Source organism: Tachyglossus aculeatus, chromosome 5 (genome assembly GCF_015852505.1).
Source record: "Tachyglossus aculeatus isolate mTacAcu1 chromosome 5, mTacAcu1.pri, whole genome shotgun sequence".
Taxonomy (NCBI): Eukaryota; Metazoa; Chordata; class Mammalia; order Monotremata; family Tachyglossidae; genus Tachyglossus; species Tachyglossus aculeatus.
The window spans coordinates 51,846,536-51,873,811 of record NC_052070.1 but is presented as its reverse complement, the minus strand read 5'-3'; the positions used below and the strand labels follow the sequence as shown (position 1 = coordinate 51,873,811).

At 45.3% G+C, this 27,276-nt stretch overlaps 1 protein-coding gene and 1 non-coding gene across 2 annotated transcripts in view; one reads left to right on the top strand and one right to left on the bottom strand.

Moving 5' to 3' along the window:
• Window positions 1-1,005: 1,005 nt before the first annotated feature.
• Window positions 1,006-27,276, top strand: part of LRRC38 (leucine rich repeat containing 38) — a 50,578-nt gene continuing 24,307 nt past the window's right edge. The window contains exon 1 of the mRNA XM_038746919.1: window positions 1,006-1,722. Within this exon, the coding sequence (XP_038602847.1) occupies window positions 1,095-1,722 (628 nt within the window). The 5' untranslated portion in view covers window positions 1,006-1,094. The remainder of the gene's footprint in view (window positions 1,723-27,276) is intronic.
• On the bottom strand, window positions 21,172-21,288 carry LOC119929110. The gene has a single exon (XR_005451250.1). It is a non-coding gene; the product is annotated as a U5 spliceosomal RNA (small nuclear RNA).

Genomic DNA, 27,276 nt, shown 5'->3' with positions numbered 1-27,276 from the left:
AAGGAAGAATAGGAAGCAAAGAGGAGCATGGGGGAAGCTGCATTGCCCCGTGAATAGAGCCTGGTAGCCAGAAGGACCTGGGTTCTAATCCTGGCTCTGCCACTTGTCAGCTGTGTGACCTCAGTCAAGTCACTTCAATTCTCTGTGCCTCAATTACCTCAGCTGTAAAATGGGGATTAAGACTGTGAGTCCCATGTGGGACGGGGACTGTGTCCAACCTGATTAGCTTGTATCTACCCCAGCACTTAGAACAGTGCCAGACACATGATAAGTGCTTAACAAATACCATCATCATCACCATCATCAGGAGGATGCCTTGAATTAGCCCATCCCAAGACCATACCAGTGTGGATTACACTTCAGCATACTAATAAGATGTTTGAGTAACAAGGCAGCAGTTTATGTTTATGGCCCAGTTTACGTGGTTTTGGAATTGCTTTTAGGGATGTTTAATGGAGGGAATGAAGATAAGACTCAGCAATGTCTCTTCATCCTCTCAGTGAACAACCAATAATATGGATATATTGGAGCTCAAACTCCAGAGTGCCTCAGAAAATAAATAATTGTTGTATGTATAATGAATGCCCAGTAATGAACACTTAGGACATTAGGGTTCATTTCGTTAACTACTACGGAATCCTAAATTGCTCTTGGCCAAACTATGGGAATAGAGACTAATTGACTTTTACAGAAAAAAAATAGATGGAGAGGGGAGAATGCATTGCCGCTTTCTGCCAATTCAGGGAATTCACTTGTTTAATCCACTCCATTTATCCCCTTACAGCTCTTCCCCTTACATTTCCCAGCAGAATAATTTCCTGTCTGAAAATACCCACAACTGCCCTCCTCCTCCTCCTTCTGCTTTGCCTCCCTCTCCCTCCCCCTTTCCTCACGGCCCTACCTCCTCTCCAAGTCGACTGCTATCTGATCTGTGATGATATGTGATCTCTTGGATACAACCATACACGCGCAGCACGCGCGCGCTCGTGCGCACACACACACACACACACACACACACAACTAGGCACTGCTGCTCAGCTGAGCAAAATGTTTCTCCCTTAGTGTGCTTCATCTTTGCCCAGAAATCTCTTAAAATGAAGCTATGCTTTCCTCTCTGCTTTCTGCCTTCCTTTCTCTTTTCCTGCCTGCTCCTCCTGCCCCAGGGACAGTTCTGTCCATCTGCCTGTGTCTGCGTGGACTATCACACCGTAGACTGCAGAGACCAAGGACTCCCCAGCGTCCCAAATCCATTTCCTCTGGATGTAAGGAAACTTCTTGTGGCTGACAACAACATCCAGACCATCCCAGCGGATTTCTTCATATTTTATGGAGATCTGATTTACCTGGACTTCAGGAATAACTCTCTGACCACATTAGAAGAGGGAACATTCAGTGGCTCGAACAAGCTGGCGTTTTTGGACTTAAGCTACAATAACCTGACGCAGCTTGACGCGGGAATATTCAAATCGGCGGGCAAGCTGATCAGATTGAGCCTGGGGAACAACAACCTAGCAGATGTGGACGAGGCTGCCTTTGAGACCCTGGACTCTCTCCAAGTGTTGGAACTGAATGACAATAATTTGCAGAGCCTCAATGTGGCTGTACTGGATGCCCTGCCATCGCTCCGGACCGTCCGCTTAGAGGGTAACCCGTGGCTGTGCGACTGTGAATTTGCCAATCTTTTCTTCTGGATCCAGGAAAATGCCTCCAAGCTGCAGAAAGGTGAGCTTCCGGCTGACTGGGGGGGGCAAGAGTCTGGCTTGCTCTTTTATTTTTACTTTAATGGCATTTGTTAAGCACTTTCTATGTGCCAGGAATGTCCTAAGCGATGGGGTAGATAAAAGAATACAAGGTAGATGCAAGATACAAGATACAAGGTATGTCACTGTCCCACTTGGGGCTCACGGTCTTAATCCCCATTTTACAGGTGCGGTAACTGAGGTTCAGAGAAGTTAAGTGTCCTGCCCAAGGTCACACAATAGACAAGTGGTGGGGCCGGGATTAGAACCCAGATCCTTCTGACTCACAGGCCTGTGCTCTAACCACTAGGCCACGCTGCTCCTGTTGATCTGAATGTGTATGGGCTTCTGGATGGGACTGGTGGTGTTTTAGCAGGTGCTTCTCAGGATGTCTTTGAGGCAGAGAGGGTTCCTTCTGAACAGATATTCCAATCGGGGCGGCATGCAGAGTTTCTCTTTCGGGGCCCCAGCCTCTGAGAACATTTACCAGAGAATAGAAATTCAATGTAAAAGAGAAACAACCATGAATCATAGCCAGATAGGCTTGCTTTTGGTCATTGAATAACAAAATAACCTCTTTAGAAGTACTGCACTGGCTAGACTTCTTTTCCACACTGGTCTTGGAGAGGGCCCTCCCACTGATCTCTGCTCTTTGTCAAGAGCTGCAGTTGTTAACCCATTCCTAAGATTGTTCTACTTCCTAAGTAATGGTGGCATTTGTTGAACACTTAGTATGTGCCAAGCAATGTACTAAGTGCTAGTGTAGATTCAAGATTTTACATATTTACTATTCTATTTATTTTGTTAATGATGTGCATCTAGTTTTACTTCTATTTATTCTGATGACTTGACAACTGTCCACATTTTTTGTTTTGTTGTCTGTCTCCCCCTTCTAGACTATGAGCCCGTTGTTGGTTAGGGACCATCTTTATATGTTGCCAACTTGTACTTCCCAAGCACTTAGTACAGTGCTCTGCACACAGTAAGTGCTCAATAAATATGATTGAATGAATGAATGAATGGATGGGTGGACTCGGTCCCTGTCCCTCTTCAGGTACGCAGTCTAAATAGGAGGGAGTAGGACAATCCCCATTTTACAGATGAGGAAACTGAGGCCCAGAAAAGTTAAGTGACTTGCCCAAGGTCACACAGCATGTAAGTGGCAGAGCCAGGATTAAATCCAGGTCCTCTGACTCCCAGGTCCATAATCTTTCCACTGGGCCACTCTGCTTCACAAGTCTGAGGTCCCTGACCATTCTTCCCATCTTCACCCTTTCAAAGTTTTGAGGGGTACAGATTTTAAATCTAGTTTTGTACAACTGCAGGCATTAAAAACCTGAGCTACAGCCTAAATGCATTTCTTCCTTTTCATCTTTCCCAGTCTCTCAGAAACTGAAGGAATTACAATACCAGCACTTTGCTTTTAGAGAGTTGCTCTCAATCAGAAATCTCAGAGCACTTTGCAAACTGGAACTCTGAAATCCTCCCAGCATCACTCTAAGATGCTGGGGAGCTATATGCAGCAAGGATTTGAAAATGACCTCTGCTGTGAGTAATGATAACAATAATATTTGTTAAACGCTTACTTTGCAAGCAGCGTGGCCTAGTGGAAAGAACATGGACTTGGGTTCTAATCCCAGCTCCACCAATTGCTTCACTTCTCTGTGCCTCAGTTCTCCTGTTCTCCCTCCTTCTTAGACTGTGAACCCCAGGCTGGACAGGGACTGTGTCCAACCTAATTAACTTGTACTTACCTCAGTATATAGAATGGTGACACATAGATAGCGCTTAACAAATACCATTAAAAAACCGCTCTATGCTAAGCACTGGGGTAGATACAAGATAATAAGATCGAACACAGGAAGGGGCTCACAATAGGCAGTGGCTTCATACCTAATTTTCTGGGGATCCTGGACTAGGTTCTTGACTTCTCTGTGTCTCATTTTACTCATCTGTACAGTGAGGATTACAGGCTGGTGGTTTGGATGCATTGCTAACCTACAAATTCTTTATTATCCTTGAAAACAGTGTAGGCTTGCCAAAAATTATTTGAAAACATTGTTCCAGTCCAAAACTACTTTTACCCTGCATAAGAGGTCCTGGGGTCAGTTAGCCATTGGTGGTGGGTCAGGAATAAACAAATATTGATTTTTTTTCCTTTTTTTTAAATTACCTGGATAGTGACTACTACTGCGAATTCCTGGATGACAGGGATCGTGTCTTCAACATCTACCCTATTTCCCCAAGTGCTTAATGCAATGTTCTGCACTCAGTGCATGCTATTAATTGATTGATTATGAAAGGCAGGGTGTTATAGATAGTTGCGGGCTGATACACTTTTATTTAATACCTATCTGAGAGGCTGCTCTGATAACAACCATGATGAACATTCCATGCATTAGAACTTCCAAGGAACAGTAACAATCCCATTTATCTGGTGGGAAAATTCAGGCCCAGAGAACCAAAATGGCTATCCCTGGCACAAAGTAAGGAAGGGGAGAACTTGGTGTGAAAGCCAGGACTGTTGATTAATAGGTTCCAATCATTAGTAGTGTTTCTGCTCTCTGCTAATGGTCATGGTTATTATTATTATTATGGTATTTGTTGAGAACTTACTATGTTCCAGGCACTGTACTAAGCACTGCAGTGGTTACAAGCAATTAACAAGAGCTTAGTACAGTGTGAGAACTTAGTATAGTGCTCTGCACACAGTAAGTCCTCAATAAATGCAAATAAATGAATTCATTGAGCATCTACTGAGTGTAACACACTGTACTGGGCACTTGGGAAAGTGCAAAAGAAGCAAAAGACACATTTCTTTCAATAATAATAATAATAATAATAATAATAATGATAATATTAGTCAAGTGTTTACTTTGTGCCAAGCACTGTACTAAACACTGGGGCAGATACAAAATAATCAAGTCCCACATGGGATGCACAAAGTAGGAGAGAGACAGATATTGAATCCCCATTTTGCAGATGAGGGAACTGAGGCCCAGAGAAGTTGGTGACTTGCCTAAGTTCACACAGCAGACAAGTGATGGGGCTGGGATTAGAACTCATGTCCTGTGACTCCCAGACCTGTGCTCTATCCTGTAGGGCACACTACTTCCCTATAGCAACTGTCCAGTGGAACTTACAGTGTAATTACAAATATACAAGGCACATACATTTGGATGTAACACAGCATGTACTCTTTGTGGATTTTTTTCCTTCCATTGCTTTGAAAATAGTATGAGTCTCTTTGTTACACTGTCTATGACGAATGAGTCTCCTGATCACGAGCAATTCAGAGATCTTGTGACTCTGAGCAGTAACACGGCCAGCCAGAAGTTTCCTTAGCTGTTGGCAATTAACTGGTGGTCTCTGCTAAATGGAGTTAACAGTCGGTGCACATAATTTTGGGAAAGCGGGAAAGGAGGGGGAAAGGAGGGAAGAAGGAGCAAGTAGAGATAGGCCAGACCTATGTGTCAGAGAGATTCATGAAGTAAAGAGCACTTCCATAACCTAACAGGTAGAAAACTGGACTAGAGATAGAGATACTTGGGTTCTAGTTCTGGCTAAGATGCTGTGTGACCTTGAGAAAGTCACTGAACTACTCTGAGCCTAATATTTTCATCTACCATCTATTTCTCCCTACCTAAAAAGGATGCAGTAAGGATCTCTGGAACTGTACGTGTCAAAATATTTTGGGTTCTTTGGAAACTGCTATGGAAATTCAACAATAAGGAGAGAAAGCAAGTGAGATATGAAAGCTGTTCAATGTTTCTTTGTCTCCCTGTTGTCAATTTCCAGACCCCTTCTTTCTTTTCCCCTCACCCCTCTTTCTTTCCCATCTGCGATCCTCCGACTTTATCTGAGGTCTCCCTTTGACTTTGAGTGGTTCATTTAGCTTTGCAAATTTGTGCTTGTTTGACAGATCAGGTTTCCCGTGTCAAATCTGATTATCTTATGCCTACCCCAGCACTAATTACAGTGCTTGGCACATTGTGCGGACTTACAAATACCATTAATCAACCCTTCTCTCCTTTAGGGAGAAGAGACGAAGCATTGTTCCTCTATTTTAATTTGTCTAGCACTTGCACACCATGGTGATTATTTTCCAAAACACCTTCACATTTATTGATATTATCCTCACACATTCCTGTGAAGTAGGAGGGATCACTATTTATTATCCACATTTTACAAATAAGGACACTAAGGTCCAGGTTAGTTTAGTGCCTTTCTTCTGGTCACAGAGCAAGCTAGAGCTGGAACCAGGAGCCCAAACCAGAACCCAGTTCTTCTGATTCTTGAGACCTGCACTCTTCCTCATAGAGACCCATGATAATGCTAACGAGAATTCCCAGAGAAGGCAAAACGTGTTTGCCCTTGCTGTTTTCCAACTATGTCAGAGGATGCTAGGATTTCTCTGGGATGAGCAGAATGCTAAATAAATAATAACAGCAAGGGAGCATGGCTCCCTTGCTATTGACTGCTCTATCACAACATGATGCAAAGTCACAATAATAATAATAATGACATTTATTAAGTGCTTACTATGTGCAAAGCACTGTTCTAAGTGCTGGGGAGGTTACAAGGTGATCAGGTTGTCCCACAGGGGGCTCACAGTCTTATTCCCCATTTTACAGATGAGGTAACTGAGGCACAGAGAAGCTAAGTGACTTGCCCAAAGTCACACAGCTGACAATTGGCAGAGCTAGAATTTGAACCCATGACCTCTGACTCCAAAGCCTGTGCTCTTTCCACTGAGCCATGCTGCTTCTCTAATAGGATTCAATAGGATTCAAGCAAGGTCAAGTGCCCAGGGGACAAAGCAAGGAAACAAACATTGAGTTAGACACTCCAGTGTGCTGGTTGTCAATCAATCATATCTACTGAGCACTTATTGTGTGCAGAGCATTGTACTAAGTGCTTGGGAGAGTACAACACAATAACAAACAGATACATTTCCTGCCCACAATGAGCTTTGCTTCAGTTCTTCAGGACAATCACTTAAGCACTCACTCTTGCCTCTTGGTGACTTTCTCTTTTGAACATTCAGATCAGGATCTAGCCATTCCTGCCAGTTCTTCTATTGGTCTAGAACATGATAATAATGGCATTTGTTAAGTACTTACTTTGTGTTAAAAGCTATTCTAAGCACTGGGGTAGATACAAGTTAATCAGGCCAGACACAGTCCTGGTTCCACAGGAGTATCACGGCCTAATAATAATAATAATAATTATTATTATTATAGTTGTTAAGCACTTACTGTGTGCCAAGCACTGTTCTAAGCAGTAAGATAGACACAAGGTAATCAGGTTGTCCCACGTGGAACTCACAGTGCTAATCCCCATTTTACAGATGAGGTAACTGAGGCACAGAGAAGTTAAGTGGCTTGCCCAAGGTCACACAGCAGGCAAGTTGTGGAGCCAGAATTGGAACCCACATCCTCTGACTCCCAAGCCCGTGCTCTTTCAACTAAGCCACACAGACTCCCTAATGGGGAGGGAGAACATTTATTGAATCCCCATTCCACAGATGAGGAAACTGAGGTCCAGAGAAGTTAAAGGACTTGCCTGAGGTCACCCAGCAGGCAAGTCGTGGAGCTAGGACTAGAACCCAGGTCCTCTTAACTCCCAGGCCCATACTCATTCCACTAGGCCATGCTACTCCTCTACGACCTACAAGTAGGTTTTTGGTGTCCTCTTTCACCTACTTTATTATATTTTTTATTTCTTCTCCAAGTTTCATCCATTTTTATGCCCTGCTTTGCATTTCCTCTGTTATGTCTGTATTTCTTGTTTCTCAGATAGTTTGTCACTGGTCTGCAATCACTCATCATAACCTGACTGGATTACTGCACCAGCATCATTTCTGATCTCCCAATCTCCTGTCTCTCCCCACTTCAGTCTAAACTTCTACTGCCCGATTTATCTTTTCACAGAAACTCTCTGGTCATGTCACGCCACTCCTCAAAAATCTCCAGTGGTTGCCTATCAACCTTTTTATCAAGCAAAAACTCCTCACAATTGGCTTTAAAGCTCTCCATCACCTTGACCCTCCTACCTCACCTCCCTTCTCTCCTTTTCCAGCCCAGCCTGCACACTCTGCTCCTCTGGTGCTAATTTCCTCACTGTGCCTTGTTCTCGCCTGTCCCGCCGTCAACTCCTGACCCGCGTCCTACCTCTGGCCTGGAATGCCCTACTTCCTCACACCTGCCAAACTAGCACACTTCCTCCCTTCAAAGCCCTAGTGAAAACTCGCCTCCTCCAGGAGGCCTTCCCAAACTGAGTCCCCTTTTTCCTCTGCTCCTCCTCCCCTCCCCATCACCCTGACTCCCTCCCTCTGCTCTATCCCCCCCAGCCCCACTGCACTTGTGTATATATGTACATACTTATTACTCTATTTTATTAATGATGTGTATATATCTATAATTCTATTTATATTGATGTTATTGATGCCTGTCTAGTTTTGTTTTGTTGTCTGTCTCTCCCTCCTTCTAGACTGTGAGCACATTGTTGGGTAAAGATTATCTCTATCTGTTGCCAAATTGTACTTTCCAAGTGCTTAGTACAGTGCTCTTCACACAGTAAGCACTCAATAAATACAATTCAATGAATGAATGAATGGTCTGGGGGTCGTGTCAGATGGTGGTGGGAATTCTGGAGGGAGGGGGCAAGAGAAAGGAAGGAGTCACAGTGGCAGTAGAGAGAGAAGCATCTGGGAGAAATGGATCCCAGGAGAGAAAGAAGGGTCAAGATAAATCTCTCTTGGGCCAAGTTAGTTTTTTTGGCTTCTCCTAGGCCTCTCTCTGTGTGTCCCACTTTGATCTCCAGAAACTGGTCCTCCCCTAAGCTCCCCCAAGTTAGCTCTCTACCTGGCCTCTGGAAGGATGTTGGTCAGAAGCTTCTGGAGCAGATAGAAGATCATCTGATAGGCGATAGCCACCTTGATTGCATTAACACAGGAAATTTAATCATCCTAGGAATTGCTAAGCAGATCCTTGTATATACGGTTTTCTCAGCAGCTTCAAAGCAGTTTATATACCTGCATCCTCCTTCACCCCAAAAGGGGGAAGAAGAACAGGGAGGCTGGAATGGGGTGGGTACAATCTTGCATCCCTTTCTTTGACCCCCTCCTCCTCCTCAATGGTGTTGCCTATACTTCCTGGCTCCCAGCCACCACTGTCAATTCTGCCTCTTTTCCCATCAACCCAAATCTGCACCCCCCCGCATAGTCATGATATCTGGTAAAATGGTTAATGAGCCAGGGTGAAGGTAGAGGAATGGGGAGAAGGGATGGGAGTAAGTGGAAAAAATCTCATTTCAGTACTGGAAGAAAGCAAGTCCTCTTGTTCTCATGACCAATAAAGAGAAGATAGGGTTGAAAGTATGCAACTCTCAGAGGTAGATCTTCACATGGTAAGTGTAATCTGGGGAGAGAATTGTTCTGGAGAATCCATTGTTTAGGCCACAAATCCCCTTGGGAAAAAACATGCTCAACATGGACAAGCCCTGGGTGTGTTTGCTCCAAGGGTGTAGATCATTATAGAGAGTTGTCCTTTGGATTCGAAGGGGGTGCTAGCGGCAGTGAAGTTCCCCTATGAGTTTGCATTAGGATGAAAAGGCCAGTGTGGGATTCACAGTCCCAGCCACACCGTGCCCCCAAAACCCCTGTCCCTTGTTGTCATATGTTTAATGTTTACAGTACCTGGTCCTGTTTCCTTTTTTACTCAAACAGAGTCACTCCCTTCTTGATGGTAAGCACATCTTCATCATCATCATCAATCGTATTTATTGAGCGCTTACTATGTGCAGAGCACTGTACTAAGCGCTTGGGAAGTACAAATTGGCAACATATATCAGCAATTGACTCCCACTTTTCAGCTAGGATGTGGTGTTATCTAAGGCTTTGTTTATTTTGTCCTTAATACGATATCTGTCCTTGCCTTTGATTTCCCAATTTCAGTTCTCCATATAGCAGTCGTTTGGGTATTCTGCTATGCTTCATTTTCAATCAGTAAATCAAGAAATCAGTCTAACATAGTGAGCTTTTACTTGTGTGCAGAGCATTGTAACCAATCAATTGCATTTATTGAGCGCTTACTGCAGAGCTTAGTACAGTGTTCTGGGAGAGTACAGTACAACAGAATTAGCAGACATGTTCCCTGCCCATAATGAGTTTATATTCTAGAGGAACTTGGGAACTTGGGAGAGCACTTGGGATAGTACAATACAATAGAGTTGGCAGACACAATTCCTGCCTTCAAGAAGCTTATACTCTAGTGAGGGAGACAGACATTAAAATTAGTTACAAACAGGGGAAGCAGCAGACTATAAGGATCTGAATGTAAGTACTGTGGAGCTGGAGGTGGGTGAGTAACAAAATGTTTTAGAGGAAGAGACAAGTGCATAAGTGATGCAGAAGAGAGGGTGAATAAGGTGGGGAAATGAGAAGGCTCTTGAAGAAGGGTGAGAAGGCTTGTTAGAAGTATGATTTTAGTAGGGCTTTGAAGTTAGGGAGAGGGGTAGTCTGTCCAATATGAAAGGGGAGGGACTCCAGGCCAGAGGGAAGATGGGAGCAAGGGGTCACTGGTGAGAGATGAAACTGAGGTACAGTAACTAGGTTGGTGTTAGAGGAGCGAAATGTATGGGCTGTATTGTAGCAGGAGATGAGCAAGACTAAGTAGGTGGGGGGAGTAGATTGAGTGCTTTAAAGCCAATGGTAAGGAATTTCTGTTTGATGCAGAGATGGATGGGCAACAGTTGGAGGTTTTTGAGGAGTAACAAGATGTGTGCAGAATGATTTTTTTTTTTAGAAAAATGATCCAGGCAGAAGAGTCAAATATGGACTGCAATGGAGAAGGAGCACAGGTTAGTGGATAGATCACAGGCCTGGGAGTCAAAAAGACATGGGTTATAGTCCCAGCTCTGTCACTTGTCTGCTGAGTGAACTTGGGCAAGCCACTTCACTGGGCCTCAGTTGCCTCATCTGTGAAATGGAGATTAAGACTGTGAGCCCCATGTGGTCCAGGAGCTGTGTCCAACCTGGTTAGCTTGTATCTACCCCAGTGCTTAGAGCAATGCCTGACACACAGTAAGCACTTAGCATATATCGTAAAAAAAGACTGGAGGGAGGTCAGTAATAAGGCTGAATCATTCAGTCTCTTTAGGTGTCACAACCAGCATAGCTGTGTTAAGGTAAGCATAGCTTTGTTGTTAAGAGATTGCTTTATGTTCCAGAACTGCACTGTGCTACCAGAGTTTGTAGAACCATAGGGGCCTGACTCCAAACCCATCCCATGTTTCTTGAGGTCGTCATGTCAACTTGGCTGGCCAAGACTGGCTCAGGTGTTTTCACATCTTCAAGGTCTTCTTGTCCACCCCTACCCCCCTGCTGCCCCATTTGGTGTCAGAGTAGTGGCATGATGGCTGAGTGCTGCCACCATTTTACAGATGAGGTAACTGAGGCCCAGAGAAGTGAAGTGACTTGCCTAAGGTCACGCAGCAGACATGTGGCAGAGCTGGGATTAGAATCCATAACCTTCTGACTCCCAGCCCCGTGTTCTATCCAGTACGCCATCCTTCTTCTCTGTATTAATCATTTGGGAGAGAACAACAGACTTAGCAGACATATGCCATACCCACAGCAAGCTTAATAGCTGTCATTCCTGCAGATTCCAGAACCAATTAGGAGAGCCCCTCAAGGAGGCACCTTCCAAGCACCTGCTCCCTGGATCACTGTGGGCAAGGAATGTGTCTGTTTGTTGTTCACTCACACTCCTTTCCCCTGTAAATCCGTATTACTCCCTCACAGAGATCTCCGCTCTCTGGACCCCACCCATCTTTCGGAGCGCCTCACACCCCACCTCGCCGCCCTCTCCTCTCTACCCAGTCTTGATGATCAGATTACTGCTCTCAACTCTACCCTCTCTACTCAGCTAGACTCACTCGCTCCCCTTTCCCTTCGCCACTCTCGCACCACTAACCCACAGCCCTGGATCACTGCCACTGTCCGCCTCCTTCGCTCTTATGCTCGAGCTGCCGAACGCTGCTGGCGAAAGTCTAAACACCATGCCAACCTCGTTCACTTCAAGTTTATCCTTTCCTGCCTTAACTCAGCCCTCTCTTCTGCCAGACAAAACTATTTCTCCTCCCTTATTGACACCCATGCCCATCACCCCCGCCAGCTCTTCCGTACATTCAACTCCCTTCTCAGGCCCCCGGTTCCTCCCCCTCCTCCTTCCCTCACCCCCAACGATCTGGCCTCCTACTTCATTAACAAAATTAAATCCATCAGGTCCGACCTCCCCAAAGTCTCTTCCCCCCTTTCTCCATCCCCCCGGCTCTCAACACTCTCTGCTACTCTCCCATCCTTCCCAGCGGTATCCTCAGAGGAACTCTCCTCCCTCCTCTCAAGTGCTACTCCGGCCACCTGTGCTTCTGACCCCATTCCCTCTCATTTTATGAAATCTCTCGCTCCATCCCTTCTCCCCTCCTTAACTTCCATCTTCAACCGCTCACTCTCCACTGGTTCCTTCCCCTCTGCCTTCAAACATGCCCATGTCTCTCCCATCCTAAAAAAACCCTCTCTTGACCCCACCTCACCTTCTAGTTATCGTCCCATATCCCTCCTACCATTCCTTTCCAAACTCCTTGAACAAGTTGTCTACACGCGCTGCCTAGAATTCCTCAACAACAACTCTCTCCTCGACCCCCTCCAGTCTGGCTTCCGTCCCCTTCATTCCATGGAAACTGCCCTCTCAAAGGTCACCAATGACCTCCTGCTTGCCAAATCCAACGGCTCATATTCTGTCCTAATCCTCCTCGACCTCTCAGCTGCCTTTGACACTGTGGACCACCCCCTTCTCCTCAACACGCTATCTGACCTTGGCTTCACAGACTCCGTCCTCTCATGGTTCTCCTCTTATCTCTCTGGTCGTTCTTTCTCAGTCTCTTTTGCAGGCTCCTCCTCCCCCTCCCATCCTCTTACTGTGGGGGTTCCCCAAGGTTCAGTGCTTGGTCCCCTTCTGTTCTCAATCTACACTCACTCCCTTGGTGACCTCATTCGCTCCCACGGCTTCAACTATCATCTCTACGCTGATGACACCCAGATCTACATCTCTGCCCCTGCTCTCTCCCCCTCCCTCCAGGCTCACATCTCCTCCTGCCTTCAGGACATCTCCATCTGGATGTCCGCCCGCCACCTAAAGCTCAACATGTTGAAGACTGAGCTCCTTGTCTTCCCTCCCAAACCTTGTCCTCTCCCTGACTTTCCCATCTCTGTTGACGGCACTACCATCCTTCCCGTCTCACAAGCCCGCAACCTTGGGGTCATCCTCGACTCCGCTGTCTCATTCACCCCTCACATCCAAGCCGTCACCAAAACCTGCCGGTCTCAGCTCCGCAACATTGCCAAGATCCGCCCTTTCCTCTCCATCCAAACTGCTACCCTGCTCATTCAAGCTCTCATCCTATCCCGTCTGGACTACTGCACCAGCCTTCTCTCTGATCTCCCATCCTCGTGTCTCTCTCCACTTCAATCCATACTTCATGCTGCTGCCCGGATTATCTTTGTCCAGAAACGCTCTGGGCATATTACTCCCCTCCTCAAAAATCTCCAGTGGCTACCAATCAATCTGCGCATCAGGCAGAAACTCCTCACCCTGGGCTTCAAGACTCTCCATCACCTCGCCCCCTCCTACCTCACCTCCCTTCTCTCCTTCTACTGCCCAGCCCGCAACCTCCGCTCCTCCACCGCTAATCTCCTCACTGTACCTCGTTCTCGCCTGTCCCGCCGTCGACCCCTGGCCCACGTCATCCCCCGGGCCTGGAATGCCCTCCCTCTGCCCCTCTGCCAAGCTAGCTCTCTTCCTCCCTTCAAGGCCCTGATGAGAGCTCACCTCCTCCAGGAGGCCTTCCCAGACTGAGCCCCTTCCTTCCTCTCCCCCTCGTCCCCCTCTCCATCCCCCCATCTTACCTCCTTCCCTTCCCCACAGCACCTGTATATATGTATATATGGTTGTACATATTTATTACTCTATTTATTTATTTATTTATCTTACTTGTACATTTCTATCCTATTTATTTTATTTTGTTGGTATGTTTGGTTCTGTTCTCTGTCTCCCCCTTTTAGACTGTGAGCCCACTGTTGGGTAGGGACTGTTTCTATGTGTTGCCAATTTGTACTTCCCAAGCGCTTAGTACAGTGCTCTGCACATAGTAAGCGCTCAATAAATACGATTGATTGATTGATTGATTGATTGATATTGTGCTCTCCCAAGTGCTTAGAACAGTGCTTTGTACACAGGAAGCACTCAATAAATATGAATGAATGAATGGTTCTCTGGGGGTCCCCAGCCTGCAGTTTACCAGGCAAACTGGCCAGAAATGCAACCAGAAAAATTATGACAATCAAATCCTTTTTTTCTAGATTGCAAATAAAGTTGCCAATAGATGTGCCTTTAGGTAGAAGGTGAGATCTGCTAAGGCCCTTTTCATTTCTTTCTGTTGGCCTAGTATAAAGAGGCCCAAAAGACAGGTCAAAAATGGGTATAAGTAATTTACTGCTGAATTGTTGAAAATTGACTGGGTATGTTAAGGAAAACTTCTTAATAGATGTCCCAAACCTGTTTATCAATTAGTCAGTGGTGTTTATTGTGCACAAAGCACTGGACTAAGCACTTGGGAGAGTACAATACAGTAGAATTGGCTGGACGCAATCCCTGCTCTCAAGGAGGTTACAGTTTAGAGGGTCTTTTTCTACAAAAAGAAAGTGATGTTTCTAGATTTTAAGAAGTCTTTTTCCTTGCTCCTGAAAGCCAGCTTCAAAGTTCTGATTTGTTTTTACTGGAGGATTTTTCTATTCCCCAGGTGATGCTGAGGCTCTGTGCAGTTTCCTTTTGAGTTGCTGTCACTGACTTTGATTCACATGAACTCAGAGAGATTTGAAGTCTCTCCAGAAGCCTTCCTGTGGAGAACAAAGGACAGGCATGCTTAACAATAATCCACCGAACAGGGACTCCTGAAAAGCCCGAGATCCCCAGGACCCAGAGAGGAAATTAGGGGAAGGTCAGTGACTGCGCTGAAGATGTCTGCAACATGTATATATATAGAAACAGATTCTGTTTGCCAACAGCAGGTTACCTTAGTTCTGCTCGGGCAGAGAAGGTTTGGAATACAAGAAACAGCTCAGAATTTTTTGTTTCTTTCCTGCTTCTACTTAGTATGTGTTGCATGTGTTTGGTTTTTGAGGCAATATTGAGCTGCTCATACTGGCCATGGAGGGACAATTTGTTATTTGTTTTATTCTGTGGTGATTTGGTCTGCTTTTTCCTCTCTTAGTCTCTGCTGATGAGGGAAAGGCCCTTTTTTGGTTTATATTCCAAAGAGCAGGTTCCAGTGTTGGTGAGAGACTCAATTTAAAATTCACCCCAACGCCAATTCCACCACTTTGTGGAGGAAGAGATTTGAATAAGAGGACAGGTATTCTGGTCAAGCAGAGCTGGATTTCTGACATTAATATCAAAGTTTTCAAAAAGAGAGGGATATTGACATAAGCAGAGTCCAGCTCAGAAATTCCTAGAATTCTGTATGGGTCTAATACTGATGCAGTGATGCCTCATGGAGAGGGCAGGGACCTGGGAAACAGAAGAGCTGAGTTCTAATTCCAGCTCTGTCATTTGCATACTGTGTGGCTTTGGGCAAATCACTTAACTTCTCTGTTACCTTATTTGTAAAATGGGAATTAAATAGTCCTCCTCCTTCCCCCTTAGACTGAGAGCCCCCTGTGAGATGGGGATTATGTTTGATTCTCTTTTTTATAGTATTTGTTAAGCATTTACTATCTACTATGCAGTGTACTCTTAGAACAGTGCTTTGCACATAGTAAGCACTTAATAAATGCCATTATTATGACTTGGGTTGGTTCTTGAACATGCCAGTTTGGCATTTGGCACTTGAAAAGTAGAGTTTGCTTCAGAAAAGAACCACAAACTATTTCAGTTGGTGAATCCAGGGATTTCATTCATTCATTCCATTCAATCAATAATATTTATTGAGTGCTTACTGTGTGCAGAACACTGAACTAAGTACTTGGGAAGTACAAATAGGTAAAATACAGAGACGGTCCCTACTCAACAACGGGGTGTGTGTGTGTGTGTGTGTGTATGTGTGTGTGTATTATAGCATCTGCTGGTATGAGGGAACTTTGAAAGGCCATCAAGTCCATCCCCTTGCCTTCAGGGAAAATTGCACCAAAACCATGCCCAGAGGATGAGTAGCTGTATTTTTACAGACCTGGAGATGAACATGGTAAGCCTTCCTCAGTCACCCATTCCAATGTTGAACAACCCTCATGGCTGGAAAATCTCCTTAATCTGGATCCCTTGGCCCCACTTCAAATTTTTAAGGTCAGTTTGGCTTTTAGTGTCTGAAATAAAGGTGTATTGGGGAGGAATTTGGTTATCATATTTAGAGGTCAGATTTTAAGCACGTCAGGAAGCATTAGATACATTTTTGGTTACAGACTAGGCAAGACCCACTGCTAGTCAAATAAAACCTACCAAGCAGGGAAGGTGGAGCCAACAATTATTTTGAACAAGACAGTTTAGCAGGGGACCAAAACCCACAGCAGCCAACAGACTAGTCTGGCATGCTGTCATTAGGAAAATGGTTACCTGTCCCTGAGCTGAGACTTCAGGAAATGATCAGGACCTAGAAGCAGAATAGTAAACAAGCCAACACAGCCCTGCCAATTCCTTGGGAAAGTCCCATAATTTCTCTGTGCCTCAGCTTCCTCAACTGTAAAATGGGGATGAAATCATACTCCCTCCTACGTAGACTTGAGTCCCAAGTGGGGCAGGACTGTGTCCAATCTGATTTGCTCTTTTCTCCCCCAATACTTCGAACAGTGTTTGACACATAAGGGCTTAACAAATATAATAATAATAATCAGCATAGCAAGGAGGCAGCTTGATTTTACACACAGGGTGGAGTGGATTGTCAGTTCTGTTGGTGGCAACCTTGCACTGGGATAGTGTCACCTCGGGACTTGAAGAACAGCTGTAAATAATGAGACACAAGAGACAATGGGAATTTTCTCTGCATTGGAGTTTCTGGGATTCTTTCAAAACTACAGTGAAAACTTGTACCATTATGGGTGGAGATTTCTATTCAGAAAACTGAGGTTGATAGAGACTGTTGTAATTCCTAATCAGTGTTCTTCAGCTCATTTGTTGTCATGGTAATCCCATTGCACATGGAATCACGTAAACCAGGAAAAATGCTTCTCTGCTGTCCCCCCTAGCATGAGTGTTGGAGGTCAGGCTGCAGAGTATGAGGGAATTCCTCCAATGCAAAGTCAATCAATCAATCAGTGGTACTTATTGAGCACTTACTACATGCAGAGAACTGTACTAGGCACTTGGGAGAGTACGATAATACAGAGTTAGCAAACATGTTCCTGATGCACAGAGAGCTTACCATCTAGATGGGAGACAGACATTAATATAAGTAATTTATAATATGTAATTTAAAGATATGTACATAAGTGCTGTGGGGTTGAGAGTGGGGTGAATATCAAATGCCCAAAGTTCACAGATTCAAGTGCGTAGATGACACAGAAGGGAGAGAGAGCTGGGGAAAAGAGGGCTTAATCACAGAAGCCCTCTTGGAGGAGCTGTCATTTTAATAATGCTATGAAAATGGGGAAAGTGCTGATCTGGGGTATATGGGAGTTACAGGTTAGGGAGACGATGTGGGAAAGGGGTCAGTGACCAGATAGATGAGATCGGGGTACAGTGATTAAGCTGGTGCTGGAGGAGCAGAGGGTGAAGGCTGGACTATAGTAGGATATTAGTGAGGTGAAGTAGAATGGGGTGAGCTGATTGAGTGTTTTAAAGCCAATGGAAAGGAGTTTCTGTCTTATGTGGAGGTGGATGGGCAGCCTTTGGAGGCTCTTGAGGAATGGGGAGACTTAGCCTGAACTCTTTTTAGAAAAATGATGAGTGCAGAAGTGTGAAGTATGGACTGGAATGGGGAAAGACAGGAGACAGAGAGGTAAGGGAGGAGGCAGAGGCAGTAGTCAAGGTGGGATAGGCTCAGTGTTGGGTAGGGACTGTCTCTATATGTTGCCAATTTGTACTTCCCAAGTGCTTAGTACAGTGCTCTGCACATAGTAAGCGCTCAATAAATACGATTGATGATGATGATGATCAGTGTGGTAGCAGTTTGACGAGAGGAAAGGGTGGATTTTAGCAATGTTATGAAGGTAGAACCAATAGGATTTGGTAACAGATTGTATATATGGGTCAAATGAGAGCTATGAGTCAAGGACAATGCCAAGGTTGAGGGCTTGTGAGACAGGAAGGATGGTGATGTCTACAGCAATGGAAAAGATGAGGAGGACAGGGTTCGAGCGGGAAGATAAGGAATTCAGTTTCAGACATGTTTAGTTTGAGGTGTTAGCAGGACATCCAGGGAGAGATGTACTGAAGGCAAGAGGAAATGTGAGTTGCAGGGAAGAAGAGAAGTCAGGGCTGGAGATGTAACTTTGGGAATCATAATAATAATAATGGCATTTATTAAGTGTTTTCTATGTGCAAAGCACTATTCTAAGCACTGGGGAGGTTACAAGGTGATCAGGTTGTTCCCTGGGGGGCTCACAGTCTTAATCCCCATTTTACAGATGAGGAAACTGAGGCACATAGAAGTAAAGTGACTTGCCCAAAGTCACACAGCTGACAGTTGGCAGAGCTGGGATTGAACCCATGACCTCTGACTCCACAACCCGAGCTCTTTCCACTGAGCCATGCCACTTCTCTAATCATCTGCATAGAGATGATAGTTAAAGCCATGGGAGCAAATAAATTATTGCATGTAGATGGAGAATATAAGGGGACCTAGAATTGAGCCTTGAGGGTGGGATGCAGAGGAGCAGCCAGCAAAAGAAATTTGAGAAGGAGCTTTCAGAGAACTAGAAGGAGAATCAATTTAACTTGTGCCTACCTCAGGGTTTAGGACAGTGTTTGATATATAGTAAGCACTTAATGAACACCACACACACAAAAAAAAAACCCGAGAGGATAATATCAGTGAAGCCAAGGTTGGATAATGTTTCAAGGAGAAGGCAGTAGTCTACAGTGCTGAAGGCAGCTGAGTGGTCTGAAAGGATTAGAATAGCGCAGAGGCCATCAGATTTGGTGAAAAGTAGGTCATTGGTTAGACAGAGAGGTTTCTGTGAAGTGAAAGGCATGGAAGCCAGATTATAGGACAGCAAGTGTAAACAACTCTCAAGAAGTTTGGAGAGGAATGGTGGGAGGGAGATGGTGAGATAACTGGAGGGAGCTTAGGGGTCAAGAGGGGGTAGTTTTCTTTTTTAGTATAAAGGATATGTAAACATGTTTGAAAGCAGTGTGAAAGAAAAGCCATTGGAAAGTGAATAGTTGAAGAGGAAGTCAAGGAGGGAAAAAGAATGGGGGAATATTTTAAAAAGGTACTGAGGGATGGAATCAGAAACACAGATGGAGGGGATAGATTTAGAGAGGAGGTGAGAGATTTCCTCTTGGGTTACTACAAGGAATGAAGGGAGAATCAAAGGTGGTGGAGCTGGGTGGAGGATTGGAGAGGTGCAGGGGGGATTTTAGGGATATCACACATAATGGTTTCAGTTTTGCTGATGAAGAGTGTGGCCAGACATTTCATTAGGGGAAAGAGATGGTGGGGGAAGGGGGACAGGAAGTTTGAGGAGGGAGTTAAATGTCTGGAACAGCTGGTGGGGGTAGTGAGTAAGGGAGTGAATTAGGAGGGAGAATCTCTCCCCCGGCTCTGCAGGGGTTTGGTTCTCCACTGGGCCTAAAAGGGAACATTCTGGGGACAGAGATGGAGAGTTCACCCTTCCATAAATTATCTATGGCCTGCTTACCTTCTTGCCTGCACACCATAATCTACATTTGAAGTATGCTGGCAGGTGGCATATCTCACTAGGCTGCTGGTCCCTCCCAAGCAGCAGAGAGCATGGCTTCAAATGGGCCAGCTGAAGCTGAACCTGAGACTGGGTAAGGAGAATTGGAAATATGTACAGAGAGGCTCTGGGCTTGCCTAGGGGCCAGGAAGCCATGCCTTACACCCTAGCTCCTGGACAATAATAAATGAATCAATTTTTAAAAAAATATTATTTGTTAAGCGCTTATTACGTGCCAGGTACTGTACGAAGAGCTGAGGTGGATACAAGCTAGTCAGGGTGGACACAGTCCTTGTCCCACATGGGGCTAACAATTTGAATCCCCATTTTAACGATGATGTAACTGAGGCTCAGAGAAGTTAAGTTCATTCATTCAATCGCATTTATTGAGCACTTAACCGTGTGCAGAGCACTGCACTAAGTGTTTGGGAAGTACAAGTCAGCAACATATAGAGATGGTACCTACCCAACAATGAGCTCACAGTCTAGAAGGGGGAGACAGACAACAGAACAAAACATGTAGACAGGTGTCAAAATCGTCAGAACAAATAGAATTGAAGCTATATGCACATCATTAACAAAGTAAATAGAATAGTAAATATGTACCAGTAAAATAGAGTAATAAATCTGTACAAATATATACAGGTGCTGTGGGGAGGGGAAGGAGGTAGAGCTGGGGAGATGGGGAGGAGGAGAGGGAAAACGGGGCTCAGTCTGGGAAGGCTTCCTGGAGAAGGTGAGCTCTCAGTAGGGCTTTGAAGGGAGGAAGAGAGCTAGCTTGATGGTTGTGTGGAGGGAGGGCATTCCAGGCCAGGGGAAGGACGTGCTGGGGGGTCAATGGAGGGACAGGCGAGAATGAGGTACAGAGAAGTTAAGTGACTTGCCCAAGGTCACACAGCAGACAAATGTTGGAGCTGGGATTAGAACTCAGGTCCTTCTGACTCCAAGGCTCATGCTCTATCCTCTAGGCCATGACACTTTGGAATTTCAAAAAGGGATCTCAGACCCTTGAAATAACAAGGTCCTGAATAGCAGCTGGAAGACCCAGCTTGGGGTCCTCTCAACTTTGGAAAAGCTCAAGATCCAACAGAATCAGCATGGACAGCAGCATGGCCTAGTGGAAGAAACATGGGCTTGGGAGTCACATTCATTCATTCAATTCATTCAATCAATCGTATTTATTGAGCGCTTACTGTGTGCAGAGCACTGTACTAAGCGCTTGGGAAGTACAAGTTGGCAACATATAGAGACGGTCCCTATCCAACAGTGGGCTCACAGTCTAGAAGGGGGAGACAGACAACAAAACAAAGCATATTAACAAAATAAAATAAATAGAATAAATACATACAAATAAAATAAATAAATAGAGTAATAAATACGTACAAACATATATACATATATACAGGTGCTATGGGGAGGGGAAGGAGGTAAGGCAGGGGGATGGGGAGGGGGAGGAGGGCGATAGGAAGGAGGGGGAAAAAAAGGCTCCACCACCTGGGAGGCCTGCAAAAATTGCCTTCAGTTTCTCTGTTACTCCTCTCCATGGAAATCTTTAGTAAAAGGCAAAAGATTTGGGACCTGAGATTAGAATCCAAAGGTCACCCCAAAGCTTGTCTGCTGTGTGACCTTGGGCAAGTTGCTTAACTTCTCTGGGCCTGAATTACCTCTCCATAAAACAGAGGTTAAGTCCTCTTGCCTCTGACTTGGTCTGTGAGCCCCGAGTGAGATATGCACTGTGTTCAACCTGATCATCTAACTGGCTCTGAGTCAGTGCTTAGCACATGAAAAACAGTTAGGTACCATAAAAAAATCAATCAGTTGTATTTTTTGAACATTTACTGTGCAGAGCACTGTACTAAGTGCTTGAGGATGTGGGTGAAATCAGTCACCCTTTCACTTTGCCCCAGAAGTCCAAAGGATGCCACCCTCTTGAGCCACTGGCTTCAGGGTTATCTAGAGATTGTCCTAAAGCTTCCCAGCTTCCCCAGATCTCTTTCCTGAGGAAGAAGGACCTCATCCAGAGAAGCAGTGTGGTCCAGTGGAAAGAGCACAGGCCTGGGATTCAGAGGACCTGGGTTCTAACCCCTGTTTCACCCCTTGCCTGATGTGTGAGACTTGGGACAAATCACTTAACTTCTCTGTGCCTGAGTTACCTCATCCATAAATGGTGATTAAGTCTGTGAGCCCCACGGGGACATGGACTGTGCTCAACCTGATTATCTTGTATTTACCCCCAGTGCTTTATACAATGCCTGGAACAACAGTAAGTGCTTAACAAAAAAAAAATACAAAAAAGGGGAAAGGATGAAAGATGTTTCTTTCAGACGGCATTAGGGTCGGCTAGTTGTAATCTTCATTCACTTGATATCTCTCCTGGTTAATCTATGGGGCAGTAACCCCTCTGCATCCCCAGCCCATCAACCCAAGGAAAGTACACCATCCACAGAGTCATCAGACGTTCTCCCAGAGTCAGGGGGGTAGGACCTGGGCTGATGCCACTCCCTTCAGTATTGTTGCCATCGTATTCCCAAAGTTGACCTGGGTCATCACTCTTAAACTAACTCAGGAAGACCTACTGAAAACGGGTAAAAGAGAGACAAGATAAGGGAAAGAAGATACCTCTGCCTAAACAACTTAAACCCTAGTTAAAAGTTGTGTTAAAAATGCATTACCCATTAGAAAACAAGGTGACTCTCATAGCTTCCCTGTGTAGCACTATGGGAGGGTTAAAATAGCAAATGAGACTTCCACCGGTCTATATAGGATAATTTGGTTGCTTCTGAGATTTATTTTGGAAGAAAGATACTAAATAAACCCCTAGAATTAGTGCATTTCCAGGTCCCTGAACACACAGGTAATTGGGATTTGGCTGAAATACACTTCTTTTTGCCAAAACAGAAACAGCTTTCATTTTCACACTTTGCAAAGTTCCTAGGAGCCTTTTTCTTCACAATTGAAAGCCATCCTAAGGCGAATGTATACAAACTCAAGGTGCCAAACTGGTCAAGCTTTGCTGTCCAACTGAGAAGTCTGTGTGGGCTTAAAACTCAATACATTAGAGCCCTACAATGACACTTCCAATTTGTCTAAAGTTATTATACGAGTATCCTCATGACATCACATTCCCCATTACTATGAATTGTGATCACATTCCCTGTTACTATGAATTGTGATCTACAGGTGCTGAATTTACTGTTAAACTGAAAAAGGAAAGCATGTAGCTGAATTCCATTTCAACTCCAAAACCTGCACACTCTTTTCTTTTTATATACTTTCCAGGGATGATGTTGGGCAGGTGAGACTCACCTTTCAGGGCTAGGTGGGAATTCTGGACTCCAGCAGTCTTTGTCAGGAGGGAGAACTTCCAGGAGGGTGGGGGCCTAAGCATGCAACTTTCTCCCCCTCAGGTTTCCACCCACCCAGTTGGATAGAGGAGGTTCTCCTAGCCCATTTGGAGGACAGTCTTTTATTTTTCTTATGGTATTTGTTAAGTGCTTACTATGTGCCTGGCACTTACTAAGTGCTGGGGTAGACGCAAGCTAATCAGGTTGGACACAGTCCCTGTCCTGAATAGTGTAAACAATCTTAATCCCCATTTTACAGATTAGTTAACTGAGACACAGAAAAGTGACTTGCCCAAGATCACATAGTAAAGAGATGGTGGAGTCAGGATTAGAATCCAAGTCCATCTGACTCCCAGGCTCATCCTCTATCCACTAGGCCACGAGTGAAGCTTCCGGGGGCAGCAGCTTTTATTAAGGAGATGGAGTTGGATTTGGAGCACGAGGTAATAATGCCATGAGTAACCTGGGGGCCCCCAAACAAATATTTGTGGGCCCAAGGGAGAGTTAATCCAGTTTGACAAACATAAATTCCTTAGAACTTTCATCCTACTTACATGACTTGAATTTGGAGAAAGACGTGTCCTTAAGGAGTTCTCTGATCTTTTAAGTTGTTTGGCAAGGCATCACTAACAAGCCCAGAGAAAGAATCTTTGCTTTCACCCCTTCTGTAGTGGCACCCCCTTCTCCTATTCCTGGGTGAATGCTACAACCTATCCAATCTTGGCTTCACAGACTCCGTCCTCTCCTGGTTCTCCCTTTGTCTCTCTGGCCGTTCATTCTCAGTCTCCTTTGCAGGCTTCTCCTCCCCCTCCCATCCCCTTACTGTAGGAGTTCCTCAAGTGTCAGTTCTTGGTCCCCTTCTGTTCTCCATCTATACTCACTCCCTTGGTGAACTCATTTGCTTCCACAGCTTCAACTATCATCTCTACGCTGATGACACCCAAATCTACATCTCCACCCCTGTTTTCTCTCCCTCCCTCCAGGCTCATATCTCCTCCTGCCTTCAGGACATCTCCACCTGGATGTCTGCCTGTCATCTAAAACTCAACATGTCCAAGACTGAGCTCCTTATCTTCCCTCCCAAACCCTGTCCTCTCCCTGACATTCCTGTCACTGTAGACGGCACTACCATCCTTCCCGTCTCATAAGCCCGCAATCTTGGTGTCATTCTTGACTCCACTCTCTCATTCACCCCACATATCCAATCTGTCACCAAAACCTGCCGGCCTCACCTTCACTACATCGCCAAGATCTGCCCTTTCCTCTCCATCAATCAATCAATCAATCAATCGTATTTATTGAGCGCTTACTATGTGCAGAGCACTGTACTAAGCGCTTGGGAAGTACAAATTGGCAACACATAGAGACAGTCCCTACCCAACAGCGGGCTCACAGTCTAAAAGGGGGAGACAGAGAACAGAACCAAACATACCAACAAAATAAAATAAATAGGATAGAAATGTACAAGTAAAATAAATAAATAAATAAATAAATAGAGTAATAAATATGTACAAACATATATACATATATACAGGTGCTGTGGGGAAGGGAAGGAGGTAAGATGGGGGATGGAGAGGGGGACGAGGGGGAGAGGAGGGAAGGGGCTCAGTCTGGGAAGGCCTCCTGGAGGAGGTGAGCTCTCAGCAGGGCCTTGAAGGGAGGAAGAGAGCTAGCTTGGGGAAGGGGCAGAGGGAGGGCATTCCAGGCCCGGGGGATGACGTGGGCCGGGGGTCGACGGCGGGACAGGCGAGAACGAGGTACAGTGAGGAGATTAGCAGTGGTGGAGCGGAGGTTGCGGGCTGGGCAGTAGAAGGAGAGAAGGGAGGTGAGGTAGGAGGGGGCGAGGTGATGGAGAGCCTTGAAGCCCAGGGTGAGGAGTTTCTGCCTGATGCGCAGATTGATTGGTAGCCACTCTCTCTATCCAATCCACTACCTTGCAGGGTCAATCTCTCATCCTATCCCGACTGGATTACTGCATCAGCCTCCTTTCTGATCTCCCATCCTCCTATCTCTCCCTGCTTCAGTCTATATTTCACTGTGCTGCCCAGATTATCTTTCTACAGAAACGCTCCAGGCATGTCACCCACCTCTCCAAAAATTTCCAGTGGTTTCCTATCAACCTTCTTATCAAGCAAAAACTCCTCACTTTTGGCTTCAAAGCTCTCCATCACCTCACCCCCTCCTACCTCATCCTCCCTTCTCTCCTTCTCCAACCCATCCTGCCCACTCTGCTCCTCTGCTGCTAACCTTCTCACTGTGCCTCATTCTTGCCTGTCCTGCTGTCGACCCCTGGCCCCCATCCTGCCTCTGGCCTGGAATGCCCTCCCTCCACAGATCTGCCAAACTACCTCTCTTCCTCCCTTCATTCAATCATATTTACTGAGCACTTACTGTATGCACAGAACTGTACTAAGCACCTTCAAAGCCCTACTGAGAGCTCCCCTCCTCCAGGAGGCCTTCCCAGACTGAACCACCCCTTTTCCTCTTCTCCTCCTCCCCTCCCCATTTCCCCCTCCCTCCCTCTGCCCTACCCCACAGCACTTGTGTATATTTGTACATATTCATTACTGTATTTATTTTATTTAAAGATGTGTGTATAGCTATGATTCTATTTATTCTGCTGGTATTGACACCTGTCTACTTGTTTTGTTTTGTTGTCTGTCTCCGCCTTCTAGACTGTGAGCCCGTTGTTGGGTAGGGACTTTATATGTTGCCGATTTGCATTTCCCAAGCACTTAGTACAGTGCTCTGCACACAGTAAGCACTCAATAAATATGATTGAATGAATGAATGAACCATCAGGAACAGCCAGGAATAACTGCCCCAGCAAGCATCAGCCCTCATCTTGAGAATCCACCCCATCATTCCAGGTGAAAGTCCTGGGACTGGAGATGGGGCAGAGGGAATGAGAGGTGAGGGAAGAGGTGGGCCAGATGGCCAGCTGGGAATCAGGAGAAAGAATGAGTCTGAAGGGCAGAATGGAAGCTGGAGTACTGTGTACAATAGCTTATGAGTGGCAGAAAGCAGCTGGAGAACTGTGGCAGGAGACATTAACAATGGGGGGATTATAAACGTTCTATTTGCACTGGAAGGATTGACTATGGAAGAAGCAGACAGAGGCAGCACCCCACCAACACAAACATGCCAGGAAATGGCACATCTGCCCATTCCTTCAAAGTTACCAATCTCTGGCACAAGGGCTGGAGGCTGCCTCTTCTGCCAACCTGGGCTTCTTTTTATTTCTTGCACTACCTTCAGCCTCTCTTCTCCTGTTTCACCCTGCCACTCTCTCCTGACCATCTGCATCTCTTAGGAAGGAGTTTCACGGAGAGGTTGAGGTGGTGGGTTCAAGCACTGCCACGGTGTCTTGAGAGCACAGTTTGGTGGATGCCAAGCAGAAGCCGCAGCTTGAACAAATGTAGCAGCTGAAATTGGCTGCGCAGGAGGTGGCATGCCTTTTCTCTCCACCCCCTCCTCCCTGTAATAATAATAATAATAATAATAATAATAATAATAATAATAATAATAATAATAATAATAGCATTTGTTAAGTGCTTACTATGTGTCAAGCACTATTCTAAGTGCTGGGGGGGGGCTACAAGGTGATCAGGTTGTCCCATGTGGGGCTCACAATCTTAATACCCATTTTACAGATGAGGTAACTGAGGTTCAGAGAAGTTAAGTGACTTGCCCAAAGTCACAGAGTGGACATGTGGTGGGGCTGGGATTTGAACCCATGACCTCTGACTCCCAAGCCCAGGCTCTTGCCACTGAGCCACGTTGTTTCTCAAGACTGTGAGCCCCACATGTGACAATCTACCACTACTCTTTCAATCAATGAATCAATCATATTTTTTGAACACTTACTATAGGCAGAACATTGCACTAAGCACTTGGGAGATACAATAGAACAGAGTATTTTTATGTTATTTGTTAAGCACTTACTATGTACCGGGCATTGTTCTAAGAGCTGGGGTAGATACAAGGTAATCAGGTTGGACCTTGTCCATGTTCCACATTGAGCTCACAGTGTTAATCCCCATTTTAAAGTTGAGGTAACTGAGGTACAGAGAACTGAAGGGATTTGCTCAAGGGCATGCAACAGACAAATGGCAGAGCCAGGACTAGAACCCAGTTGAAATCCTAGTCAGCCAAGAGGAAACTTGAACAGATAGGTGAAGGGGTGAAAGTCTCAGAGGTTAGATGTGGATTTATCAAGTTATAATCAGGCATTCTCACCCAT